The 26,669-nt window shown below is 40.7% G+C and overlaps 1 protein-coding gene across 7 annotated transcripts in view; it reads left to right on the plus strand.

Annotated features, from left to right (window-relative positions):
• Positions 1-26,669, plus strand: part of ZDHHC14 (zDHHC palmitoyltransferase 14) — a 116,832-nt gene that overhangs the window by 59,571 nt on the left and 30,592 nt on the right. For 4 of the 7 annotated variants that reach the window (XM_086631184.1, XM_086631186.1, XM_086631188.1 and 1 more), the window contains exons 2-3: positions 4,809-4,981; positions 19,452-19,610. In XM_086631184.1, coding sequence (XP_086487310.1) covers positions 4,809-4,981; positions 19,452-19,610 — 332 coding nt within the window. The remainder of the gene's footprint in view (positions 1-4,808; positions 4,982-19,451; positions 19,611-26,669) is intronic. The other 3 variants (XM_086631185.1, XM_086631187.1, XM_086631189.1) reach the window with 2 other exon arrangements.

Here is a 26,669-nt window from a genome sequence, read left to right on the forward strand (position 1 = left end):
TGTTCTCCTGCATCCTTCCTTCACATGGTGGTACTTGGTAATTATCTCTTAAATATCAGCGTGCTTTCATTTTTATCTAGCTGTGGCAGACTAGTCTTCCAGCAGATTTTATTTCCCTCCTACACTCATGGAAACTTTCACATGGTACTTCAAAAAAGCAACTGAGAAGCCAAGCAAAAAGCAAGGCTGATTTGTATAAAGCCCCTCTATTAATTAAATCAAAACTTCAGGTTGTGTTACTCGTTGCTACGTGCAAATCCAAACATTGTTCTCTGAAGTTCTTTCCACAATAACAATTTCTAGTGAGGTTTATGGTCAAGTAATACTTCCTAAAAATGTGTTTTCTGGGAGGGACCTAGTCAGTGCTTGCTGTCATTACAGATGCTGATTAAGAACAATTATTTTACTACAGAAGCTCAACATGAGCCGGCAATGTGCTCTTGCGGCCCAGAAGGCCAACTGCATCCTGGGCTGCATCAAGAGGAGCGTGGCCAGCAGGTCAAGGGAGGTGATTCTTCCCCTCTACTCTGCCCTTGTGAGACCTCACCTGGAGTATTGCGTCCAGTTCTGGAGTCCCCAACATAAGAAGGACATGGACCAGTTGGAGAGGGTCCAGAGGAGGGCCACGAAGATGATAAGAGGGCTGGAGCACCTTTCCTATGAGGACAGGCTGAAAGAGTTGGGGCTGTTCAGCCTGGAGAAGAGGAGGCTCCGGGGTGACCTTATAGTGGTCTTCCAGTACCTCAAGGGGGCCGACAGGAAAGATGGGGAGAGGCTGTTCAGGAGGGCCAGTTGTGATAGGACAAGGGGTAATGGTTTTAAAATAGAGGCAGGTAGATTCAGGTTGGATATTAGGAAAAAATTTTTTACCATGAGAGTTGTAGAACACTGGAACAGGTTGCCCAGAGAGGTGGTGGATGCTCCATCCCTGGAGACGTTCAAGGCCAGGTTGGAGGAGGCCCTGAGCAACCTGATGTAGTTGGAGATATCCCTGTTCCTTGCAGGGGGGTTGGACTAGATGACCTTTGAAGGTCCCTTCCAGCCCTAACCATTCTATGATTCTACTGTGTCTAAGATGTAAACTGAGGATGTCAGTTCACGTGTAGCAGTTACCAGGTGCTGATTAAAAGATTTGTCACTCCTTGCTCTGCAGTGGGATGGAGATTTGTTCTGGAGCTCTGTGCTGCTTTAGCGTAAGCGGTGATGCAGACGGACCGTGGGGAGTCCCTCTGCGTGAAAGTTCCAAAATTTGCTGTCAGGAAATACCTGCTAGTATTGACTTTAAAAACTCACCGAATATGCTATCAGGAAAAGATATTTCTTATAATATCTGAGGAAAGTTTATGCTTGACAGGATGCAAACACAATTGAAGCAAATTAATTAAGGAATTTGAGCAAATTTTACAAGTACTCGTTTTCTGTGTAAAGTATTTGACAATTCCAAAAGTAGTAGCACTAATACAAATTGTTGAGAATAATGCTGACAATGTAGCAGTACAAATACATTTGTTATATAAGCATGCAAATATAAATTGTATAAAATCAAAGTGTATTTCTACAGATGTATTGACAATTTCGAGCTAAAATCCACGTTTTTAATTTGAAGGCACTTTCAGTGAATTTTTTTAATAACCCAGGAGATACTAATTTTTTTTCCTTTTTTTTTATACAGACACAAAGGGAAAAAATGGTCTATACAGTATCTGGTTGTTTTTTTGTTTTTTTTTCTTTTTTTAATTTAATTGACAGGAATTTGAAAAATGACTTGGGCCTTTCTAAAGGATAGATATTGCTGAGCTCTCTGCAGGCCCATGTAATATTATCTGGTCTGTTGGTGCATAAGGCAGACTAGATGGAATGGTCCTGCCTTGGCTTGCTGTCTGAATCTCTGTAAGGACTGGTTTCTCAGTTTGAAATCACTTCTGAACTGGTGGAGCGCTAGTTGGTTATTATTGCCAAAGATTACATCTTTGGTCTTTTCTGTGTTATTACAGAAGTAATTCAAAGTCAAAGTTGTTAAAATACAGGGTATTACACCCTGAAAACACCTTTAGGTGAAGCAGATTTCCTTACACTTGCCTGTGGTGAAGAGTGTGCAGGACTTTGAGGTGGTTTTTTGTCTTTTTTTTTTTTTTTTTTTTTCACTGCAGGTGGACTTGGTTCAGCAAGGAAGAGAGACATTTTCATACTTTTTTACTATAATGAAGTGATGGCTTTTTGGCAATGCAAAGCTTGCTTGATGTTTCAGCACAGGAATTCATTCAGGAGTTCATTCACTGCCCCATCAGTGGGAATTCAGCACAGGAATTCATTCACTGTCCCATCCCTGGCAGTGTTCAAGGCCAGGTTGGATGAGGCCTTGGGCAACCTGGTGTAGTGGAGGGTGTCCCTGCCCACGGCAGGGGGTTTGGAACTGGATGATCTTTGAGGTCCCTTCCAACCCAAACCATTCTATGATTCTTTCTCCCAGTTCCCTGTGGAATTATTGTCAAAAGCAAACATGCCACTGTCATGATGGCCCTTCAGCTCCCATTCTGAGTATTGCAGAGAATGTGAGATTGAAGTTGTGCAGGTAGACACTCCTACTGGTTTTGCATCGGCCCCTGCCTAAATCGCGTTGCGCCTGCTGCGCTGCCCTGAGATGATCTCGTGGCACCTTTCAGACACATACAGCTCTTGTTTGGGCAACTGGCTCCATCACATTTCTTTGGTGCGTGCAATGAATAATGTAATAGAAGAATAATAGCACCGTGCTATATTTAGTGTTCGTTAATGTACATGTTCCCTCTAATCCTTTTAAAAATACCTTCTTGCAGCCTATTTGTACTCTTGTCTGAGCATATTGCAGTAGTTCTGGTTTCAGTAATCCTTTGTGGGAAGAAATAAATTGAGCAGTAAGATGGGTGTGTTGTATGAAAGCTTCTCTGTAGTTGTTGGTTCTGCCTGCCTTCTCTAACGTGAAGGGAGCAAGGCAGCCTCCTTCAGTTAGCACTGATTTCATAAAGCTGGGTCTTTGACGCAGGTTTTTTGAAAGTATCTCTTGCTCCTCGCCTTTTTTTTGTACACAGTTGTCTTTTTAATCTTTCGTGACTTGGTGCACCTGGAGTATTACATTGATGTGGGGTGAAACGTGAACTCCACTCCCAGTCACGGGGTGGTGCACCGTGGAATGCGTCTGGACTCACGGCACGGCTGAAACCCACGGCGTTGGATGAAACAGCCGAGTACTTCTGACAGGGGGATGCAGGGGACAAGATAAAGGCTTGGTACGTGCTAGCTGGTGTGAAAAGCGTCTCCATTCTCTCCCCACCCCGTTGGCAGAAGTTGATGGGCAGTGAAGCTGACGTTGGCATCGCTTGCTCGGAGTTAACGTTCCGGTGAGGCTAACTGACTCGCAGTGCAAAGCTCATGCGTCTGAATCATCATTTAAGGCAGTCAGCAGAAACAGGGAAGATGATGGTAATTAAACTTGATTGATACCTGGAAGCTTTAGATGAAGCCCTAAGGCCTGGAACTTGTTGGTTTTCGGCTTATGTTGGTTTGGGGCTTATTTTACGACTGCTCACACAGATGTCAGAAAGGCATGAAGCCGTCTCTATGTTCTGCCCACTTCTATTTAGTGTAAGAGCTATGAAGAGAGTCTTCAGCCTGTGTTTCCTAAGATGATCCTGCAGGGCTTGTTGTATGACTTCGATTAACAGGAGTGGTGTACAGTATAATGTCTGAGTGTTCATGTCTCTTCTTTTTGCACAGCTGTAAAGAGATGCTTTGTGTTACGTGTTGTTTAGATTCCTGTGCTTCACATGTAATAAACTCAAAATGGACAGACTGATGCTAAAACTGATCCAATCTTAAGCCCTGCATGTGTATTGTAAGTCTGGTACCCGTAGAGCCTTTTTTTGTGCCGTTAGAGGGCTGTGCGTGTTGCCCTCGGCACTCCTGGCTTATTCCTTTCCAAGTGTGTTGCACTGGCATTTGCACTTGTCTTTACCGAGTTACAAGAAATGGATTAAGAAGGAGAATCAGTAGTGGTGTTATAATATTGATGTATGCCAAGATTACTAAAGGAATGTGTCACAGGTGGAAATTCTTGAGCACCATCTTTGTGATGGGCAATAAATTGATTTTATAGACTTAATTACATTTTTTAGTGTGGCTTGTTTCATCATGTTACGTGCTTTGTTTTTTCTTGCTGAATATCTTCAGGTTGTTTCTCGTTCCCTCTACCTTCTTCCAGTTTAGGGACCCTGACAGTGCAGGGTGAAGGGTTGGACTCAATCTTGAGGATTTCTTCCAACCAGATGATTCTATGATTTGCTTTATATAATTGTGCAGTAGATGAACCAATATATGAGTTAATAATATCCTGTGACAGAAATATTTTTCATGTGTAAATGAGTATTGGTTATTAATGAGATCATTATTATGCTATTTGGGCCTTTATTAAACAGATTATGAGACATTTCAGAAGTGTCATAAGCACACAAATGGAAATTTCAGCTTCAATAAATGTTCCAAGACAAGTAATTTATCAATATAAAGATTTATCACAGAATCATAGGATGGTTTGGGTTGGAAGGGACCTCAAAGATCATCCAGTTCCAACCCCCCTGCCATGGGCAGGGACACCCTCCACTACACCAGGTTGCCCAAAGCCTCATCCAACCTGGCCTTGGACACTTCCAGAGATGGGCCAGCCACAGCTTCTCCATTTCACTTCCTTCTATGCTTTTATAATGGCAAATAGTTTTTGAGAGCAAGTTGCACGATGTGTTATTGATTATGTTTAATCTCTTTTCTTTTTCCAGTTGTCCATATTTGTCAGAGAAGATTACACCTGCTATACCTGCAATCGGTGGGATTCTTTTCTTTTTCGTGATGGGGACCCTGCTGCGTACTAGTTTCAGTGATCCTGGTGTCCTCCCACGCGCAACACCAGATGAAGCAGCAGATCTAGAGAGACAAATAGGTAACACCGAAGGTCTGTTGTCTCTTTGTTTTCCTCCCAGGGGTGCATGTGCTGTGTGCAGGCAGTGTGCTGCTCTGCTCATGGGAGGAGTTACTCCTATCTTGCCACAGTAGTTGTTCTGGAGTTTCCATGTCTGATGAAACTGCAGGGATTCCTGTGGAAGGATGGTTGATCAGTTCTTCACCAAGAAAAACAGTAAACAAAATCTTGGCCTTGGAGAGCGATCGTTATTACTGTAAATACTTTTCAGCAAGTCTGATAGAAGTCTCTGTGGTGTATGAGAGAATATTTTCTGAAGTGTTCTTGGCAAGAAAGCTGCTATTGCCAAGGTTCTTCTAGACTAATCAGCTTTTAAAGCTTCTTTTAAAATAGCGTACCCTCAGAGTTTAACTTAATTTAATTCTCTTATTATTTATGTTGTGGAAGAGTCAGATGAGTCTCGGTGCTAATATACAGTCTTGTAAGCTGATGCAGTCTTGGGAAGATTTTTCTTCAATAACAGTAATAAAATGTTACTATTTATCTGTGTAAAGCCAGGACAATTAAAGGAGAGTGAACTAGATTTTAATCAACCTCATTTATCAAGAGAGTTGTTAAAATTGTGGAATTTCTGCAGCTGCAAACATGCTCAATAGCTAAAATGTGCCATGAAAATAAGAATACAGAGTTTGCAGAGCTGCTTCATAAACAGTGGTTTTGTTTGCTTATTTTTTAGTAAGATACTAAAGCTTGCTGAAGGCTGCTATATTGGCTTCGATATGGCAGTCAATGGAAATCCCAGTTCCTGAAGCAATTTCAGAGGAACCCTCACTCATGTAATGGAAAAGACAGATAACAGGTTTATGCAAGCACGGGGGAAATACCTTGGTGTTTAGTACTAGAGTGCAGTCTTAGGCTGTGTTTGCTGTGACAAATAATCATAGAATCACAGAATGGTTTGGGTTGGAAGGGACCTCAAAGATCATCCAGTTCCAACTCCCCCTGCCATGGGCAGGGACACCCTCCACTACACCAGGTTGCCCAAAGCCTCATCCAACCTGGCCTTGAACACTTCCAGGGATGGGGCAGCCACAGCTTCTCTGGGCAACCTGTGCCAGTGCCTCACCACCCTCAGAGTGAAAAATTTCTTCCTTATATACAATCTAAATCTCCCCTCTTTCAGTTTAAATCCATTGCCCCTTGTCCTGTCACTACATGCCCTTGGAAAAAGTCCCTCTCCAGCTTTCTTGTAGGCCCCCTTTAGGTACTGGAAGGCTGCTATGAGATCCCCCCGGAGCCTTCTCTTCTCCAGGCTGAACAGCCCCAACTCTCTCAGCCTGTCTCCATAGCAGAGCTGCGCCAGCCCTCGGATCATCTCCGTGGCCTCCTCCGGCCCCACTCCAGCAGCTCCATGTCCTTCTTGTGCTGGGGACCCCAGAGCTGAACACAGTATTCCAGGTGGGGTCTCAGGAGAGCAGAGCAGAGGGGCAGAATCCCCTCCCTCGCCCTGCTGCCCACGCTGCTCTGGATGCAGCCCAGGACACGGTTGGCTTTCTGGGCTGCCAGCGCACGGTGCCGGCTCATGTTGAGCTTCTCACCCACCAGCACTCCCCAGTCCTTTTCCTCAGGGCTGCTCTCAATCCATTCTCCGCCCAGCCTGTACTTGTGCTTGGGATTGCCCCGACCCACGTGCAGGACCTTGCACTTGGCCTTGTTGAACTTCATGAGGTTCTCACAGGCCCACCTCTCCAGCCTGTCAAGGTCCCTCTGGATGGCATCCCTTCCCTCCAGTGTGTCCACAACACCACACAACTTGGTGTCATCTGCAAACTTGCTGAGGGTGCACTCGATCCCACTGTCCATGTCACCAACAAAGATGTTAAACAGCGCTGGTCCCAGTACCAACCCCTGAGTAACACCACTCGTCACTGGTCTAATTTAATGCAATAGAAGCAAACGAATACACTTAAGCTATTGTTGCAGATGCTGCTGTGTCTATAGAGTGTGAATTTGTGGGGTTCACTTCAGACTAATTTTTTTCTGGTTCTCTAGACTCTATGTCCACCACAAAACATTGGTGAAAACGCCTGCGGGGCAAAGTCGTTGGTTTGACACTGTGGTATAGGATAGAGTTCGTTTGGTGCACACATGGAGCAAAAGTTCTGGTTCAGTTTTCTCAGAAAGCGGATGTGGTTTGTACACCCCAAAATCACACTGTGAACCGTGCCTGTGTACGTGGGAGCGCTAGGAGAATTGATGTCAAAATGGCAAAATGTTAACAACTATGTGACACTAGTTTCCTCTTACTACTCAGCTGCTAAGAGGCGGTAAGCACATGGTGCAGCTGTGTCTTCCACTTAAGAGATCTGCTGGATAAAGAAAGATTGATAGCAGGCCGAGGGAGGTGATTCTCCCCCTCTACTCTGCCCTCCTGAGACCTCACCTGGAGTATTGCGTCCAGTTCTGGAGCCCCCAACATAAGAAGGACATGGACCAGTTGGAGAGGGTCCAGAGGAGGCCACGAAGATGATAAGAGGGCTGGAGCACCTTTCCTATGAGGACAGGCTGAAAGAGTTGGGGCTGCTCAGCCTGGAGAAGAGGAGGCTCCGGGGTGACCTTATAGCGGTCTTCCAGTACCTCAAGGGGGCCTACAAGAAAGATGGGGAGAGGCTGTTCAGGAGGGCCTGTTGTGATAGGACAAGGGGTAACGGTTTTAAAATAGAGGGAGGTAGATTCAGGTTGGATATTAGGAAAAAATTTTTTACCATGAGAGTTGTAGAACACTGGAACAGGTTGCCCAGAGAGGTGGTGGATGCTCCATCCCTGGAGACGTTCAAGGCCAGGTTGGACGAGGCCCTGAGCAACCTGATCTAGTTGGAGATATCCCTGTTCCTTGCAGGGGGGTTGGACTAGATGACCTTTGAAGGTCCCTTCCAGCCCTAACCATTCTATGATTCTATGATTGTTAGGGTAAAATGAAAAAATAATGACTTGTATTCACTATTTTAGGCCTTTGTGAGTCTTTAGCAGAGGAAAGGTAACAAGTTTGGTTTGAAACATGTACATACTTTAGTGGTGGTTTGAACCTAATGGTTTTATTGGGGTTTAGCAAAATCTGGTTCCAAGGGCTCAGTTTCAGAAAACTGCTGTCAGAGGAGGAAGAACGGTTTTATTTCCTGGAAACACACACGCTGTCTTTGGTATGGATTATTTTAAGAAGCAGGATTTCAAAATATAGTGATGAATCACTTTTTTTCACCAGATTTGGAAGGTCCTGACCACAGCTATTACACTGCTGCGTGTTAAGATAAAAAGGTGTCTGTGCAATAAACAGCATTTTGTGTGTTTCCGAGTGTTTGGATTTGAGTTCTGAAGTGGAACCCACACATTTGCAGCGTGCTGATTGCACTCACTCTGTTTGCTCTTTGTGTAGGTTTGAAGCTTTTGGAACTGTGTCATCATGTAACACGGTCGTTGAACTTTGTGGGAAGGAAATCTTTTCTTATGGATGTGTGAAATCTGAGATATGTGGTTCAGCAAATTTTACAGACCTGGTATAGCTTTCCAAGAACGGTGTATTCTGCTGGCGTTCCCATTCCAGGAAGAAAACCTACGTTACTTTTGAACGTTGTTTGGACTAATTGTGCAGAGCTGGGAGCCAACTGTCATTGCCATGACAGCAAGGAGGTTCCATGTAACCAGGCAGGACTTGGCTTTGGGGCAAGGACCATACTGTACATACGATACAGGGAAAAGAAAAAAGAAAACTGTTAGATTCTAGATGACCCAGATAGCTCCGTCCCAGATGGAAGAATTTAAACTCATATAAATTTATTCTCTTTGCTTACTTTTGGATATGGCACTCTGGATTGTTTAAAAAGAAAATCTTCAGTTGACCTGCCCTTGCATGCAAGGGTAGTAAAAGAAATGACATTTATTTAATTTACAATAAATTTAATCAGAAATAGAGGAGCATTGAGAAGCCATAGACTCACTGCACTCTAAAAAAAATAAAAAACAACCACAAAACTGAACCAAACCAAAAATGAAAAAACAAACAACCAACCAAACAAAACCCACCACATTAAGAATGGATATGGAATGTGTTTATACTGAGGAACTGGAATTCTGTGAAACACAATAGCTTCAGTCCTTGCTTGTGTAATGGAAGAATTCCTAAAATTCACAGAATCCAGATATGTGGAAAACAGATGCCAAAGTTCAAATTTATGTTGTTGGGAATGCTAACAGATTTCTCAGGAAGATGGATTTTAGAGCTTATTTTTTAGCTTTTACCAGTGCTGTCACTGCAAATATTTTTCAGAATTGAATACTAAGTGTGTAATGTGCTGCACAGAAGTGTGTAAGTTGCTATAATGGGTTATGGAATTATTTTTATGGCTGGGAAGGAAAGGATGGAGAGTGGGGAAAAAAAGCTATAATTTCCCCCTCCTTTCCTGTTTTTGCCCCTACCTCTTCTCAAAAAAAGTTATTCTCTCTTTAGGAATAATGTGATAGGAGGATGGAATTCAGGCAGGTATATTCCTTAATGTTGCCAAAAAGCAATGCCCCTTTATATCATAAAATCGTGTACTAATTTGTAGATAAAAAATTGTTTAAAATTTAGAGTTTTCCAGGAAGAGCCATTTTGAAACAGAGCTTCCCATGTAACTGTTTTGTTACTGCTGCGGTTACTGTGCCGACTCGTGAGTGTTCTATAAAATGGAGTTTTTATTCAGTCTTATTAATGCAGCATTTCTGGATCAGTGGACATTCTTTGCTTTCAGTTCCAGTAAAATGTCTTATAATTAGGAGGTAAATATATTTATAAGATATTTGAAATCAGAAGAATATTTTTCTAATTGAATAACCTTCATAAGACTTGAAGAACTTAGACTTCTGTTAAACTCTTCCACTTCTGAATTCTGCCACCATGACCTCTCCTAGTTGTTTCGCTCCCAAATCCCAGAGATTCTATTTTTTTTTTCTCTTCTGGTGGTGAAGCACGAGTAGTGTTAATTTGCCAGTCATCATCCTGGTCTCTGTTGTCCTAATGATAAATTTAACAATCTAGCCGTTTCCAAAGAATAAAAGTAGACGTTTATCATAGAATGGTTAGGGTTGGAAGGGACCTCAAAGATCATCTAGTTCCTGATATGAGTTACTTAAGACGTTTAATAAAGAAAGTAGTGCTGCTTTCTAAATAAAATAAAACATGAATGATACTTTTAAAAGTTTAAATTAAGAAAAAAAAGTTGTACGTTGTAGTTAAATTTCACCTTTGTCACATTCGGCATTTAAAGGTAGATTAAAAGTGAAAGCTTAACATTTAGATGAATACCAGACTTGTTTTGAAATTATCAACCATTCCTACTGAACAACACACGTCATCAACCAAGCCATTTGTGTTGGGTTGACCTTTTCGTTTCCCAGAAAAGCAACACTGTGTGGGACACTGCTGTAGCTAATCAGGAGAGGTGGTTCTTAGGAAAAGGCTGGACCACCATAGGAGGACACTATATGGAAGTCTGCACTCATGAAGGATATTTAAACCAGAACTAGGAGGAGGGAAGACATTTGTGTCTGAGCCTGTTGACCAACCATCTTTCTTTCACTCCATATATTATTATTCCATGTTGAGGAACATGGTTTAGAGACCCTGACAATGCAGGGTGAATGATTGGACTCCATGATCTTGAGGGTCTCTTCCAACCAAATGATTCTATGATTAATGGGTTTCTTGAAACCCATTTTTGGCTAAGGATAGGATTTCAAAGTTGGTTAGAGTCAAGATTCGCAGACAAATCGTTGGGCGTACTGCTGATGTTCTGTTTCTTTTCCTCTGTAATGAGACAAGTCTTGATGATTGAGAGAATAATTTATTCTTGCTATAATGTGAGAGCATCGTAAGGAAAAGCTGCAGCCTAACTGCATATGAAGGAAGATATATTTGAGGGAAGTTAGCTTAACTCTGGTCAAAGTAAGGATATATTTGGTGTTGCTTCCCTTACTGAGAAGCTTGCTGAGTGAAAACAGATGGTCCTCAGTTTAGAAGAGAAAGACAGACATGGTGGTTTTAATTGTGCCACTGGTGGCTAATGGGTCAGCTATAGAAAAATCACAGTCCTAATTCCTTAAACTGTTTGAAAATTAATGAAAAAATCTTCCTGAACAGTGGGAGGCTTTCGAACTTGCATTTGAGAAAGGAGCAGAGAGGAGAGTAAGATGCTGAAGAGAAGAGTAGTATCCATCTAGATACTGTCCTGTGTTCCTTGTCATCTCTGTAGGTACTTTTCCATTTCTGCGTCTGTTTCTTTGAATTTCTTGAGTCCCTTAGGCAGAAATTGAAATTAAAATCCATTAATGAAGCTGCTACTGAAATTTACTTGCTGATTATCTACCAGTAATAATGACAGTGCAGTTGGGGAAAATTTTTTCAGAAGAAAAACTTGTAAAACCTCTTCTTTTTATGTAAAACAGATGGGCTTTCTAATAGGAATTTACTTTTTCAGTAATTACGTATAAAGATGATAATGATGATGGTCTGCTAAATGAGATTGCAAGTGAGTCGTTGAAGAGTAGCTATTAGGACTTAGTTATTTTCACCCTTATATTCAGCTTGGTGAAATCTTGAGTGTTCTGTAAATCATGTTTTGAATATGCTTTTATTAAAGGATTTTCACCAATTTAACCACAGCAAATTAATTCCCCAGTTTTGAAATCCAGTACCCGTATATGCAGTATTTAATTGCATCTATAGTTTTGAAATGGACGTGGTGTAATAGCCACTTGAAAGTTTTTATGATGGGCAGTTAAATTCTCTATTCTTATGGAATGGCAGATGTTCAGGGCTGTTCAGCCTGGAGAAGAGAAGGCTCCGGGGTGATCTTATAGCAGCCTTCCAGTGCCTAAAGGGGGCTACAGGAAAGCTGGAGAGGGGCTTTTTACAAGGGTGTGTAGTGACAGGACAAGGGGCAATGGACTTAAACTGAAAGAGGGGAGATTTAGATTGGGTATAAGGAAGAAATTTTCCACTCTGAGGGTGGTGAGGCACTGGAACAGGTTGCCAGAGAAGTTGTGGCTGCCGGGCAGTGTTCCTGGCCAGGTTGGATGAGGCTTTGTGCAACCTGGTGTAGTGGAGGGTGTCCCTGTCCATGGCAGGGGGGTTGGAACTGGATGATCTTTGAGGTCCCTTCCAACCCGAACCATTCTGTGATTCTGTTCTATGATTCTATGTGTAAACGGGCTGTAAGCATTAACTGAGTGTGTCCTTGGCTCCATTTGAAGAATGAGGTGCTTTGCATGCTTGCTAGTTGGCATAGGAGGTGACTCAGATACATTATTTTCATAATCTAGTGGTTATAAAGACACAAAAAAAAGATCAGAAGGAGCTGTAGGTTGTTTTTTTGAGTAATGAAAACCTCGGCAGGTAAGGCAGAAGGCAGCACTGTGACAACGCTGCTCTTGGTATCAGGGCCTTGACACACAAGCAAGTTACCACAGTTTGTTCCAAAAATCTCTTTGTATTAAATGCACATCGTCGAGCTATCCTCGTGCGTTGGAAGGTTGGGAAGTGTAGTACGAGGCCGTTCGGTCTGTGTTTGTAGCTTTATGAAGGTGGCAGTCAAAAAGCTACGTGTATCAGAAGTGGAGACACTTTCTAAAGGTGAGTACAAGGGGGTGCCACAAGCATACAGGGAAAGTGTCAGAAAGGCAAAAGGGCAATAAGGTCACTTACAACCAGCGAGGAACAGTAGAAGACAACAGGACAGGTTCTGTTATAGGTCAGAGGAAGAAAGAGAAGCTGAAGGCATGCTGTGTAATTGGGAATTGAGGAATAACAGAGGGCAGTCTGAAGGATTCAACACTCTGCTTAGATCTCAGAAGAGAACTTGCACGCTTCTTGCCAGCTGATAAGAAGTGCAGGTCAGAAGAGGGAAAGTAGTAGTAGTTAAAAATAAAAATCTGTCAATCTACTAGACAGACAGATATGGGTACAGTATTCTCCTCTAATAGAAATCTGTTTGTTCTATTGCTGGAAACTATTTTCTGTCTGGAAAGACATGGAGCAAACTGCTAAATGATCAAATTGTAAGAATTGGGGCTGGCAGGGGTGGACTTTATGGCTATTTAAGACTCAAAACAGGCAGCAAAGTATTTAGAGAACAAATCAAGTGTAACAAAAGTGATGTCCTTCATTGAAAGAATAACTGTCTTGGTGGAAAAGAAGCAGCAGATGTGCTGAATTTTGACTGTAGCAGAGCTCTTGATACTGTCCTGCGTAGGATTCTTTGTATGTAAATTGTGGAAATAAGGTCTAGGTGGAATTACCACAAAGTCAAGGAGCAACTTTCTGGAAAGACACTCTAGTGGCAAACAGTAAGTGATCACAGAACCATAGAAAGGTTTGGGTTGGAAGGGACCTTAAAGATCATAGAATCATAGAATCACAGAATGGTTTGGGTTGGAAGGGACCTCAAAGATCATCCAGTTCCAACCCCCCCTGCCATGGACAGGGACACCCTCCACTACACCAGGTTGCCCAAAGCCTCATCCAACCCGGCCTTGAACACTGCCAGGGATGGGGCAGCCACAAGTTCTCTGGGCAACCTGTTCCACTGCCTCACCACTCTCAATCTCAATGTCAATCTCTTTTGCATTGGATAAGTGTTGCAGGTAAATAAAATCATGGTGATTTATCCTTCCAGCCTTAAAAATGCCCGTCTATGGCAAGGAAGCGCTTTGGATCTTATTTCAGGGTAACTGTCATAACTTAATGTGTATCTTCTGAATTTATTCTGTACAACCAACTGGGGCCAGTTTGCAGCTCCCACTTGCTTTTTTTGCTTTTTCAAAAGCCCTGAACTCAATGTATTAGCTACACCAGCGCGCCGTCTCTGGAAGTTGGTTTTGTCTTGGCTCTCTAACTTTCATTGATGCTCAACACTGCATTTGAGACTTCTCCACAATCCCTTGTCTGTCTTTCATTTGTTTCGAAACGCAAAAATTGATTTCCTTAGAGCCTTGTGAAGTTAAATCTGTGCCACAGCAAAGGCGTTTCATGGAATTGACAATTGCCCCAACAAATACGTGCTGCTTGCGGGTACCACATGCTTATGTTTTGTTTTCTCTCCAAAGGTGAGGTACCAGCTCGGTAGACTTGTAGTCATACCTGATACTGCATGCTTTAAACAACATTCTTAAAATAAATTTCGTGAAATTACTTTGTGCAGCAGATAAGTCTTTTAGCAAGCTCTTACTCTCTATGCTTCTTTCCCTCAGCAAATCCCTAAAGATCACATTTCTTTCTGGGAGCAAGACTACCTTTCTCATAAAGTTTTAGACTTTCCTTGCCCATGGCAGGGGGATTGGAACTGGATGATCTTTGAGTTCCCTTCCAACCCCAACCATTCTGTGATTCTAAGAATATGATGCAATTCTACTCTTAAGAAAATAATACATCATTTTTTTCCGAAAGCAAGGCAGTAAGTCTTATCTAAAGTCAGGAGCAATATTTGGTCAATATCTCTTGTTGGTTATCAGATGAAGAATTACGTGAGGATCGCAGTTAGCAGCTGCTGGTTTTGGTCTAAGCCACATTCCCAGTATTGTTTGTCCCTGAGGTTACTGTCTGGAAACAAAATTTTATCTGATTAAGTTCTTTTCCCTGAAAAAAATAAATTACTCTTTCCTCTTGTAGCCCACTATTGTTAAGCATGTAGCTTAGATTTAAGTGGCTAAACATAGAGGAAGACATTTCTTAGAGGTTTGCATTTTTGCAGTTTCGTTTTGTTCTTCAGATATTGGTCATACATAAAGATTTTTTCATTGCTTTGTCTGTTTTTCTTAGCAGAAAACATTACAACTGCTTCAAGTTATTCTAATGAATTGTGTCCCTTTCAAGCTGACAGCAAACCTTGCATGTTATGATTGTTAAGTTTGTGGAGAGACAATGTGGAGAGACCTTCTAGAGACTGTTTGTCTTAGGATCTTAGGAAAATTGACCAAAAAAGCAAACACTTGGTTGAGCAGGAGAATCCTGGTGATGTGTATACAAAATTCCAGCCTCTGTGTCTCATCTAAACAGCACCTCCCATGGCATAATAATTTGAGAGATCTAAGTGGAGTTTGTTGTCACGTAAGAAGGTTGCTAGAGCATGCTGTGTTTCCATTGAATACTTGGAGTGACTTTCCTGCAGCAGGTCAGGTACCTTGGTCCTGCAAGAATATAGTTTGGATGTTTGGGGGTTTTGTAACAGGGTAATAAAAATGCTGGAGCCCCATCTGGTACATGAACATTTAACGCTGCTAGGGAAGTTATGAAACGTGTCAGAGCAGAGAGGACGGAAGGTGATCCCATTAGTTGGGAAATTTTACCATTTTTGTAAAATAACTTGCGTTACTACCTCAGTAACGAATTGGAAGAGAAAAATGTCGAAAGTAGTGATCAAACTCAGGTTTATTTGGGGAAGGTGGTTCCATAAAGGTTCATCTTATTGCACCTTAAAGGGACTGCGTATATTAAAAGATATGTAGAACACTGGAACAGGTTGCCCAGAGAGGTGGTGGATGCTCCATCCCTGGAGACGTTCAAGGCCAGGTTGGACGAGGCCCTGAGCAACCTGATCTAGTTGGAGATATCCCTGTTCCTTGCAGGGGGGTTGGACTAGATGACCTTTGAAGATCCCTTCCAGCCCTAACCATTCTATGATTCTATGATCTAACTGTGCCAGAACCCAGGTATGAGCCATCTAATTAAAGGCTAATTACACTCGGAAAAATCACTGGGACACCAGCACATATTTAGCCCATTTAAGTTGGATAAATCTGATTAATTCTGAGCACATTTGACCTTACCCTGTTGCTTGTTTCCAGAAAAAAAATTGTGAAGAAACAGAAAGACTGGAACTTTGGGGTTTGATTATGCGATTTAGGATTGTGGGTAAAATCCTGACTCCATGGAAAGTTGACATGGCTGTCTTCATTAATTACATCAGCTTTCATCCTTGGATTTTGAGATTCATTTTCCTCAGAGAGCTAGGATTTGCTGTCCCTGTGAACTTGAACTTTTCTGCAAAGGTTTGGAAGGAAATTCTCGTAGAAAACCAGCGTTGAAATTATAATGGGCTGGTCAGTAGTCTCCCTTCTCCACCAGAGAAGAAGGAAATTGCCTTTGAGATTCTGCCAGAGCCCATTTTAAAATAAAATAAATACAGTGCACTTTTTGAACTTCTTGAAAGGTGAGGAAATACTGGGTTTAGTCAATGTGCATTTTTTTATGGATAAATGTTTCATTAGAAAAAAAGAACATTTTTCTTCTAAACAATTCACCTTGACTGGCTTGAAGTATTTTCTTTCAACAGTTAGGTACGTATTCAGGAATAATAAAATGTTATCAAAGAAGAAAATTTGAAATATTAGTGTTATTTTAGGAAATTCAATGCATCAGCATTTCTAGCAGTGTAGAAAGCTAAACCTATATAAAATTCCGGCTTCATTAGTATTTTTGACAATTATGCACCTAAATTTGAGTGAGTATCAAATGGAAATCATTGATTTACTAATGAAGATATTATGCATGCACATGCTAAATGTTTTGTTGGATAAAAGGCTCATTAGGGCTAATGACCTACATTTTTGCTGATGTATGTGATCAGACTATGATCAGAAGTGAGCATAATGCTGTGTTTTAAAGCCCATGGATTTGTAGAAGAACTAAGAATATTACAAGCCTGCTGGGATGATGTCACCAAAAGTACAGTGTATTAAAATATTTATCTTTTTCAGTGGTAATAGCTAAAATCAGCTGTAGAGGATTTTTACTAACAAAAACTTAACTACGGTGTTTTTCTTCCCTAAAAAGTATTCTTATGCAGATCTGTACTAGTACTACAAGTTACTTATTTCAGCATTTCTTGCAACCTATGGTAACTTATTTTCTGTGGAACAAGTTTTCATTCTAAGTATAGAAGCTTTTTTAATGTTGTCTCTGAATTGTAAGAAATTTTTCCCTGCATTTAGTAATCATCCACATTTCTGTAAAGCTTTAAATAGTATAAGCACAGTTGTGCTGTGACCTCAAAAGAACATCTTCTCAGCTTAGTTCTGAATTAGAATGCAAAAATCAAAGATCACTTAACTCAAACTGATGTGTTATGAGGATGAATAAACTGCTATGCAAGCAAACACAAAAATGGATTTTTACTATAACCTGAAGAAATTAAATTCTTTCTATTGACCTTATCAAGTTCTTGTACCTGCTAAAGTGCTTTAAAATCAAAATCATGTAATTAATGGGTTTCTTTTAAACAACATATAACTGTTAAAACAAAAAAAGAAAACTTCAGGTAATGTCCATATTGCACATGAAACAATTTTTTTTTGTCTAGTTATGCTTCTGCATGTAAATACTCTCACTTACACAATACTTAATCAAAAGTACTGTGTCAAGTAGTGTTGGCCTTGAGGTCAAAATCAGTATTATCGTTATGGGAGCCGTGCAGTAATCCGTGCTCCATGTGCACATCATAGGACCTGGCCCAGCATCACATCACAGGAACGTTGCAGGGGTTGATTTAGATCCAACACAAGCAAACATCTGCACCTCATCAGGGTCTAGAAGGCTGCTTCTAAGCTGCTGCTCCTTCAGTGTTCACCACTTAATTCTCGTAAGAGATGCCTAGGAGCTTCACACCCTGATTCAGCTATTGAGCCGGCACCGTGCGCTGGCAGCCCAGAGAGCCACCCGTGTCCTGGGCTGCATCCAGAGCAGCGTGGGCAGCAGGGCGAGGGAGGGGATTCTGCCCCTCTGCTCTGCTCTCCTGAGACCCCCCTGGAATACTGTGTTCAGCTCTGGGGTCCCCAGCACAAGAAGGACATGGAGCTGCTGGAGCGGGTCCAGAGGAGGCCACGAAGATGATCCGAGGGCTGGAGCACCTCTGCTCTGGAGCCAGGCTGAGAGAGTTGGGGCTGTTCAGCCTGGAGAAGAGAAGGCTCCGGGGGGATCTTATTGCAGCCTTCCAGTGCCTAAAGGGGCTACAGGAAAGCTGGAGAGGGGCTTTTTACAAGGGTGTGTAGTGACAGGACAAGGGGCAATGGATTTAAACTGAAAGAGGGCAGATTTAGATTGGATCTAAGGAAGAAATTTTTCACTCAGAGGGTGCTGAGGCACTGGCACAGGTTTCCCAGAGAAGCTGTGGCTGCCCCATCCCTGGAAGTGTTCCAGGACAGGTTGGATGAGGCTTTGGGCAACCTGGTGTAGTGGAGGGTGTCCCTGCCCATGGCAGGGGGGTTGGAACTGGATGATCTTTGAGGTCCCTTCCAACCCAAACCATTCTGTGATTCTATGATTCTATTGCTCCCCTCCTTGCACCTTCTTCTCTAAGAGAGTTTTCTGAAGTCCAGTTGTTTCAGTGGTCAAGTTTACAGTGGTGTCCCACAAAAACTTTCATTGATGCGTGTTTACAGAGTGAGTGAGTGTGTTGCAGGTGAGAACTTCTTAAGCTAGATTTGCTGCCAAATGTAGTTTCATTCATATATTAGAAAATATTTTATTTTACTTTCCTATTGTTCTTGCTGTTCTGCCTGTCCAAGAGTATTAGTGTTTTTTTTTTTTCCTATGGTTTGATTTGATTGTGATTACACAAGAACAGATAAACTGAGAAAAAGGGACCATTTTTACATGTTCAGCTTTCAGAATGTAGCTCAGCTTGGGTGCATTTAAAGGACAAAATTGAAACTTTAATGATTTAGCCAAATCAGTCCTTTAGTTGCTGGAAAAATGAATGCTGATGTCCTGAAATAAAACAAAGGCAAGCAAACAAACCCCAAAACCCTTCCACTTGTATCAAATGAGGTAGCTGTAAACTATTTTTATGCAACAAACAAACTTCAAGACGTGTAAAAGTAACACTGGGAGTTGGGTTTTCCAACTTTGAAACAGCAAAAGTTGTGAAATACTCTTCTGAATGTGCTCCATTTTGTCACAGCATTTAAGAGATCTCAAACTGATGATTGATCTTATTCTACCATATGCCAAGCTCTAATGACAGAGCTGCTGTTGCTTAAGTAAATATGCAGATTCTGTATTAGGTTGTAGAATTTCTGCACTTGTAGAGAGGCTTTTTGGTTTTACAGGAGTTGTAAAAAAATCAGGAAAATCCTACAGATAACTTGTCCAAGTTTTGTCATCCTGCAGCAGTAGTCACAGTTGTCTTTAATGTATTCTCTGTGAACTGCTAGAGGGTACGAGAGTGTTGAGAGTTTGGGCATCAAGTAAACTGTCAGCATTTGAGAACTGGGTCTGGGACATTTCTTTAATTCAAATTGATTGGCTATGGATGATATTTGTAATTAACTATCTTTTTGCTACATGTTAATTTAGAAGAACGAGAAGAGAGAAAACTTGAAGTGTGTTAATATCAATTTGAAACTTGCTATCGCTGTCAAGGACAGTTCTGTGCACGCATGTGAAAAATTTAATGCATTGTATTTCCATGTTTAGATATTGCAAATGGCTCCAGTTCAGGAGGATACCGCCCCCCTCCCAGGACAAAAGAAGTGATCATCAATGGACAGACAGTGAAACTAAAATATTGTTTTACTTGCAAGATTTTCCGCCCACCTCGTGCCTCACATTGCAGCCTTTGTGATAACTGCGTAGGTGAGTAGAGAAGAAGACATGGCACACGTTCAACTCAGTAGCTTAGATGTTGTTATAAGTACTTTTGATATGAGAGAGAAGAATCAAAGCTAGGGACAAGGTTACTCATGAGGTCACTCGCTGTGTTCATCCTTCTTTCCCTACAAGCTCTGCTAACAAACGTTTGGAATTTTAGAGAAGGCAGAAGAGGAGATTTGGCCTAACAGATAATTGTTCCTAATCCAGGAAGGAAAAATAAAAAATCTGATGCATACATCTTTCCTAACCTGCTCCTCAAGACAAAGCACACCCAGTGTGAGTAGGGCTGCAGTGAACTTACCAGTACAGGAAGAACTGAGCTTTACGGGAGTCTCGGAATTGTTTCCTTCACCAAACTAAATGAGGGCAAGGAGATGCTTCTGCAGCTCACGTCAAACTGGCAGTGAGGTGTGGGGCTTGTGCTGTGGCCACAACAGGGGCTGTAGGTGAGTCTTACCCTTGAACAGTTTTAAGACTGGAAATTTCCAAGTCAGAATCCGTAAGAAATTACTGGGCAAGCATGCTGTGTTGAGAGTCAGTAGATGTTGGCAGGATCTAAGGATATTTTATAACGATAGGTTTGGTTTTTTTTTTCCCTCTGAACATCTTTTCTGGTTTTTGTGACTGTTTTCTTTGGAGGGCAGACCAGGTGATGAAGATATACTTGGGTTTAAAAGCAAACCAAAAAGCCCCACCAATCAAATCTGAGTAGTTTTGCAGTTAATTAGATCACATTTAGAGTTCAGTGCAGCTGATTAAGACTCTGTTGAGCCTGGATCTTACGCATTCAAGAGAATAATGTAGAAAGATGTCTCCAGCTGAGAAATGTAATTGCAGCACTCAGCAGTGATATTTTTAGATATAAAGTAGTTATTGGAAGAATTAGAGTTTCGTGTTTAGATGATACTCATTTAGGGAGTACGCTTCCATCAGAGTGAAAAGTTTAGCCTTTTGGACCTACCCAGTCGATGGTATCTGTAGATGGTTCCTTCAGTAAATAACTTTTTCTGATGTGTTAGAAAATACTAAGTGTTGTAAAAGCTATTGAACTTGGCAAGTATGGATGTTTAGGGATTGCAGTTGACACATTTCCAGAAAAATATTATATCAAATGTGTAACCTGGACATGAGTGTTGTATTGGGCAGCAGATTTGATAATCTGAAAATGCAGTCATTGACCAGTGCAGTGAAGAGAACTTAAAGGCTGTTGTCTTTACCAAGAGAGTGCTTAAATAAGAGCAAGTCCCACACACATGTCCTGAAGCTCATTTTAAAATAACGTTTCAGATTTTCTAATAAACTGATATGAAGGATTTTTCTACAGATTATTCTGTAATCTGATTGTGATACTCAATCATACTCAATTTGGAAAACCTACTCTGTGAACCATACAGCTAGTGATGGAGGGGTAAACAACTTAAACAATCTTTGTCTGCTGGTCATGTCTGTGATGAACCAGCAGATGGGAATTATTATGAATGCATATTGGAAAAGAGTCTGAGCAAATGACTCATCTAAGTGATAATTGTATCAAATAATAGTCGTCTTTGCTCATAAAATAGGTATGATCATTGTAATTGTCTCTGGCACATTTTTTTAATTTGGAATTATTTGTTTTAAAATAATTCCGTTCATTTATTGGAATGAATTTGCTGTGTTTTTTCTCCTCAGCATTTATAATGGAAATTAAAATAAACGTTGACTTTTTCAGGATACACTGCATAGTATTTTTTGTTTCCTGATTAGGTACAGGTACTTGTCATATAAATATTCAGGTGTATTGAATGCAAAAAATGAAATCTACAGGTACGTGCAGCTAATTGTGAAAAACAGGTGTCAGGAAAATCAGCTTGCTCATGTACTTGTGGAAATCAGAATCTGTTATGCCATTTACCTCCACTATTAAGTTAGGATTGTCAAGCAATGATGCTTTTATTTAATTTTAGTTTGTGAATAAATCTTATAATGGCAATGAGTATTCTTGTGCCACTGTCATTCACTGGTTCCTACTGATGTAACTAAACCAGTGCAAAATTAATTCCTACTCTACGTGCATCCCAAACCAGCACTCACTGCTCAGAAAAAAACCAGTCTGCTCCTTTTCCCTGCAGGTGTTTTATGGTGCTGAGCAAATGAATGCAGTGTGAAAGAGAGCTGCTTTCACTCTGTCTCATCTATTCCTACTTTTCATCCTGTAAGGAGTCCTTAGCAGCATTTTAAGTATTTAAGTATATGCAAAAATTTATTCACTGTTGATTTTTTCTTCCCTTTTGAATTAATCCTGTCTAGTTGTCTAGTACGCATATCTCATACTTGATCTTGCCTCTGATTTTCATTTCATCACTAGTTTTTTTGTAAATGGCTACATTTACAAAATGTAAATTTTGTATTTTATCTAAATATTTAGATAAAAATATGAAGAAATGGCTTTAAAAAAACCCCTGCAAACTAATTTGAGTTCTACCCATAGTAATACTTCAGATTCCCTTAGCTTTACCATATTTTCATGGTAGTGTCCAGAAAAATCTGGATTTTCATACACATGCAGTTTGTTGCATTTATGTAATGCCTTCAAAAATTTGCTCAAATACCTGTTCCCTGAGGCAAATATCTTGGATGTATTCCTGACTTGCTTCCTTTAGCTGCCTTTGTGAACAGCAGTTGAAAGTTAGCCTCTCGAGGGTTTTCTGTGTCATTATGTTGCTTAAAAATTATAAATGAATTGAAAATAATGTACACATAAACACAAGAAATAAAGACTTAAAAAAAAAATAACCAGAGCAGACATAAATTCTGAGCTCAAGATAGTTACTGCTGCGTAAGAAGTAAGAAGCCAGTGGCTGGGCTTGCTTCTGAAATGATCAAATGACCTTTTTTTATTTATTTTTGTAATTTCAACGTCAACTGTGTAATTTCCTTTTTTGTTTTGTTTTAGTAAATAAATTTTGCCTTGTTCAATTTGATTTCTGTAATAAAAGCTTAACAAGCAGTTGACTATTTCCAAACAGTTTATTTAAATATAGTACTGAATGACTAATGAGAAGCAGTGAATTATGATTTAACAAGCAGTAAATCAACTTAGTCTGATAATGTAAATATCTAAAGCCTTCCTTGCATTCACATGCCACAGTTGGGCTTATCAAGCCACTGTAACTGATTTAGAGTAAAGCAAAAATCCAGTATGGTGGAAGAAAAAATCCACCATTTATATTAATGTAAGAGAATATGGCATTTTTATTGGTTTCAAAATCTGTGTATGGTAAATTCATGTGCGACTGATGGATGAAGATAGCTTCTATTCTCCAGTTCCACTGGGTTTTCTTTCAACACATGATTTATTCTTTTTCCACAGAGGATTGAAAGCTCAGGTTTTTGAAACTGGATGTCACAACTTAACTTTGAAACGTTTTCATTAGAATTGCTAAGGAATTAGTTTGTTTTTTCAGAGATCACTGATGAGCATGAGAATGCCATGCTAAGATACACAAAGTTTTGGGTCGTGCAGCAGCCTGTTTTCTGCCATGGCTGAGGTGGATCCCAGGGGAAGAACAGGAGAAGAGGGCAAGATTTGGGGATGCTTCCTGCTTGAACGTTCTCACGCTCTCACAAGTTTTCAGCATAGACCTTGAACCTTGGGAGGTTATCCCTTTCTTTTCAATAAGTCTTGATGGGTCTAGTTGGCCGCCTTCTAGTTGGCCTTCTAATATGGACTCTTTGGGATGGGGAACCAGGATGCCAGCAGTGCTAAAGGCACACGTACTATGTTGGAATTTCTATCGCTGTTTCTCTTTTCTGTAAGAGAGAGGATTCCTCTCACTTGTAAGTCTGTTTCACTGTCGATGCTAAATGTGAGACCACGCGTGAAGATTTGGACAGAAATTTTGACAGAAATATGCTGTATAAGGCACCCCCTTTCTGGTCAAACCATTGCTTCTGTAAAGCGCTCTCCCAGGCAATTGTAGGCATCATCTTTTGGGTTTGGTCTTGGCTAGCCTACATCAATTTATTGCTTTGACAATATGATGTGTTAGGTACCAGAGTTTTGATACAATCATTGTTTTTAAACGTTGTTCCCCAGATGAGGCACCAGTGTTGTAAATTTATTTTCTTAAAATGGGAAATGAATTATTAAAACACGCGTAACACATAACTCACGCAGCATAAGACAAAGAGTGAGAAGTACCAGTGTCTTCTGGGAGAAGGGCTCCCTGTAGTCACTCCGGGTACCACCGTCTTTCAGCCTGGAGAACACAAATGACTTCAAAACCAGGCTGAGAGGTGGCATTGTAACAGTTTGGGTTTTGAGAGTAGTTTTCCCAGGACTCCGTGGTCCTTTATAACCCGTGTGTATTTACTTGGCGTCAGGACTTTATTGTACTTGGTTTTAATTCCCTCCTGGAGCACACTTCCTTCACTTCCTTCATTATCTTGATTATTCTTCCTTCATTATCCTTGATAGGACAAGGGGTAATGGTTTTAAAATAGAGGGAGGTAGATTCAGATCGGATATGAGGAAAAAATTTTTTACCATGAGAGTGGTAGAACACTGGAACAGGTTGCCCAGAGAGGTGGTGGATGCTCCATCCCTGGAGACGTTCAAGGTCAGGTTGGACGAGGCCCTGAGCAACCTGATCTAGTTGGAGATATCCCTGTTCCTTGCAGGGGGGTTGGACTAGATGACCTTTGAAGGTCCCTTCCAGCCCTAACCATTCTATGATTCTATGATCTTATCTCCCTTTTTGCTTTCGGTTCCTTTTCATGACCTTTGCCTGCTTCCTTCCGTACCTTCCCTGCGATGAAGAGAGGACAATTTTCACTTCATTTTGGGGCCTGATTTTCAAACATGTTCAACCTCAGCTTCAGGTCTCTTGAAGGTGACTCTCTAGCTGAACAGTTAAAACCACAAAATTGGCTGCTATGTTGTGGTTTTTTTTTAATTCTCCTTTTATTTTTTTTCCCCCCCTCAGGTTTTAGATGTGAGAAATGACTTTGGCTCTTTTTGTTTGTGCTGCCTTTTTGGGGCACCTAAGAAGCTGCCAAATGGAATATGCACCAGCACTTACAGAAGTGACATGATTGTGCCATCTATATACTGGATGTGCTTTAGAAATTCAGGGAATAGGGCATGTGTGTCAAAGAGTTTTTAAGTGTTAAGCCAAAGCACTGGGAAATATGGCAAAAAATCTCTTTAAAAATATTAAATTAAAGTATTGTAGGTTACTTCAGAGAGAGGTTGCAGCCTATGGATTGGTCTGCATATAAAAAAAAATGCAGAGATGATCGTAATACCCAACTTTGTCAACTGTTATAAACCTTAGATGTCAGAGTAAAAACTAAAGAGAGAAATTACCAAGAAAATATTAAAAAAAAAAAAAAAATTAGGAACCTAAGAAAATAAATATTTACATGAAGTGCAATAATATGAAAGATGGCTAAGGAATTCAAAGGCAAATACAAGGCAGCAACTGTATATTAAAAAAAGAAAAAAAGTGCTTTCACATAGAAGAGAGAGAGGAACAAAGCCATGAACTTTGTGGACGCTGATACCTGGCAAGGATATGACACTTCCCCTAGGGATGAGTGAGGTTTTTGACACTCTCTCTTCATGGTTGGGTGTGCCTGGCCCTGCTTTGGGAACCAAAGTATTAATAAGAACAGATTTCATAGAATCATCTGGTTGGAAGAGATCATCAAGTCCAACCATTCCCCCTGCACTGTCAGGGTCCCTAAACCATCTTCCTCAACACCAAATCCGCATGGTTTTAAACCCCTCCAGGGATGGGGACTCCACCACCTCCCTGGGCAGCCTGTTCCAATACTTCACAACCCTCTCTGGAAAGAAATTTTCCCTGATATCCAACCTAAATTTCCCCTGGCGTGACTTACATATGTGAGGAGGGATTGTTAAGCAGTGAGGTCCTTTGCTGTCCTCTCTTTGTACCTGTCAAAAACCAGGCACCAGTTTAGAAAACCAGTTTAGAAACTGCTGTGCTGCCTTTGAAAACGTCACCATTAATGTGCATGCTGTAAAAGAGGTTTGTTGTTAATTAGTCAACGTTTATTACTGGAGGTAGCAGTGAAGTGAGCTATGTGACAATATAGTTTAATTACTCTGAACTATCCTAGGGCAATGGCTGGATGTTTGCCTAATAAATCAATTGCTCGTTTTATTAACAAAATTAAGCATCTTTATCTTCTTTTTGTGAATAATATTAGTCTGCTACTATTGAAGCTGCAACTGATTTTCTAAAAATAAAAAGAGAAAAAAAAAATCCCACCCAAATAGCTTTGCTATCTGGGACAGCGTTTAGACGACCATGAGAGTGAAACATTTGTTGAGTAGCCCTCGTGTTTGTGTTCCTGATTGACTTTCTCTTGTAGATATCCAGGCACATTAATAATTTATTTCGTTAATAGAGGCCCACCCTCCCCAACGCTATGTTGCTGTTTGAGTTGACATCACCTTGCAGAGATCACTGCAGTGTTCAGGATTTAATCCGGAGGAAACCTTCGGTGAGCGTTTCCTGAGTGTAAACTTGAGGCTAGAAGGCTTGTTCTGTTCCATTTGTTTTTCTGGGGTGTTTTGGTTTGGAATTAGAGCACAAAAGTACTGAATCTCAGTAATTTAAAAGATCCATTGTGCATTGTCCATAACAGATGTTCTAAAATAACATCAGCATGCATATAAATGTAGACTTTTGTTATTCACCCCTTTTTTTCATATGAATTTCTACTCTGATTTCATTCCACAAAAGCAACAGCAAAGGCATTGTCAGAGGAGTGGTTGTCACAGGTGAATGTTGTGTAAGTTAAATTAATCCATATATTTGATTGCTGTTGCCAATTGATGGCAAGTCCCATCAGTGGTTTTTCAAATATGATTAAATAAATAATTTGCTTAGGAGTGATGACATTAGTCAGTGGAACTGAACATCTGAGCTAAGGATAGTTTTTATGAATATGCTATGAATACTGGAACAATACAAACAAGATTTTTTAATTATTTATGTTAAATTATCAGATATTCTGAACTAACTGCAA

Source organism: Tauraco erythrolophus, chromosome 2 (genome assembly GCF_009769465.1).
Source record: "Tauraco erythrolophus isolate bTauEry1 chromosome 2, bTauEry1.pri, whole genome shotgun sequence".
NCBI lineage: Eukaryota > Metazoa > Chordata > Aves > Musophagiformes > Musophagidae > Tauraco > Tauraco erythrolophus.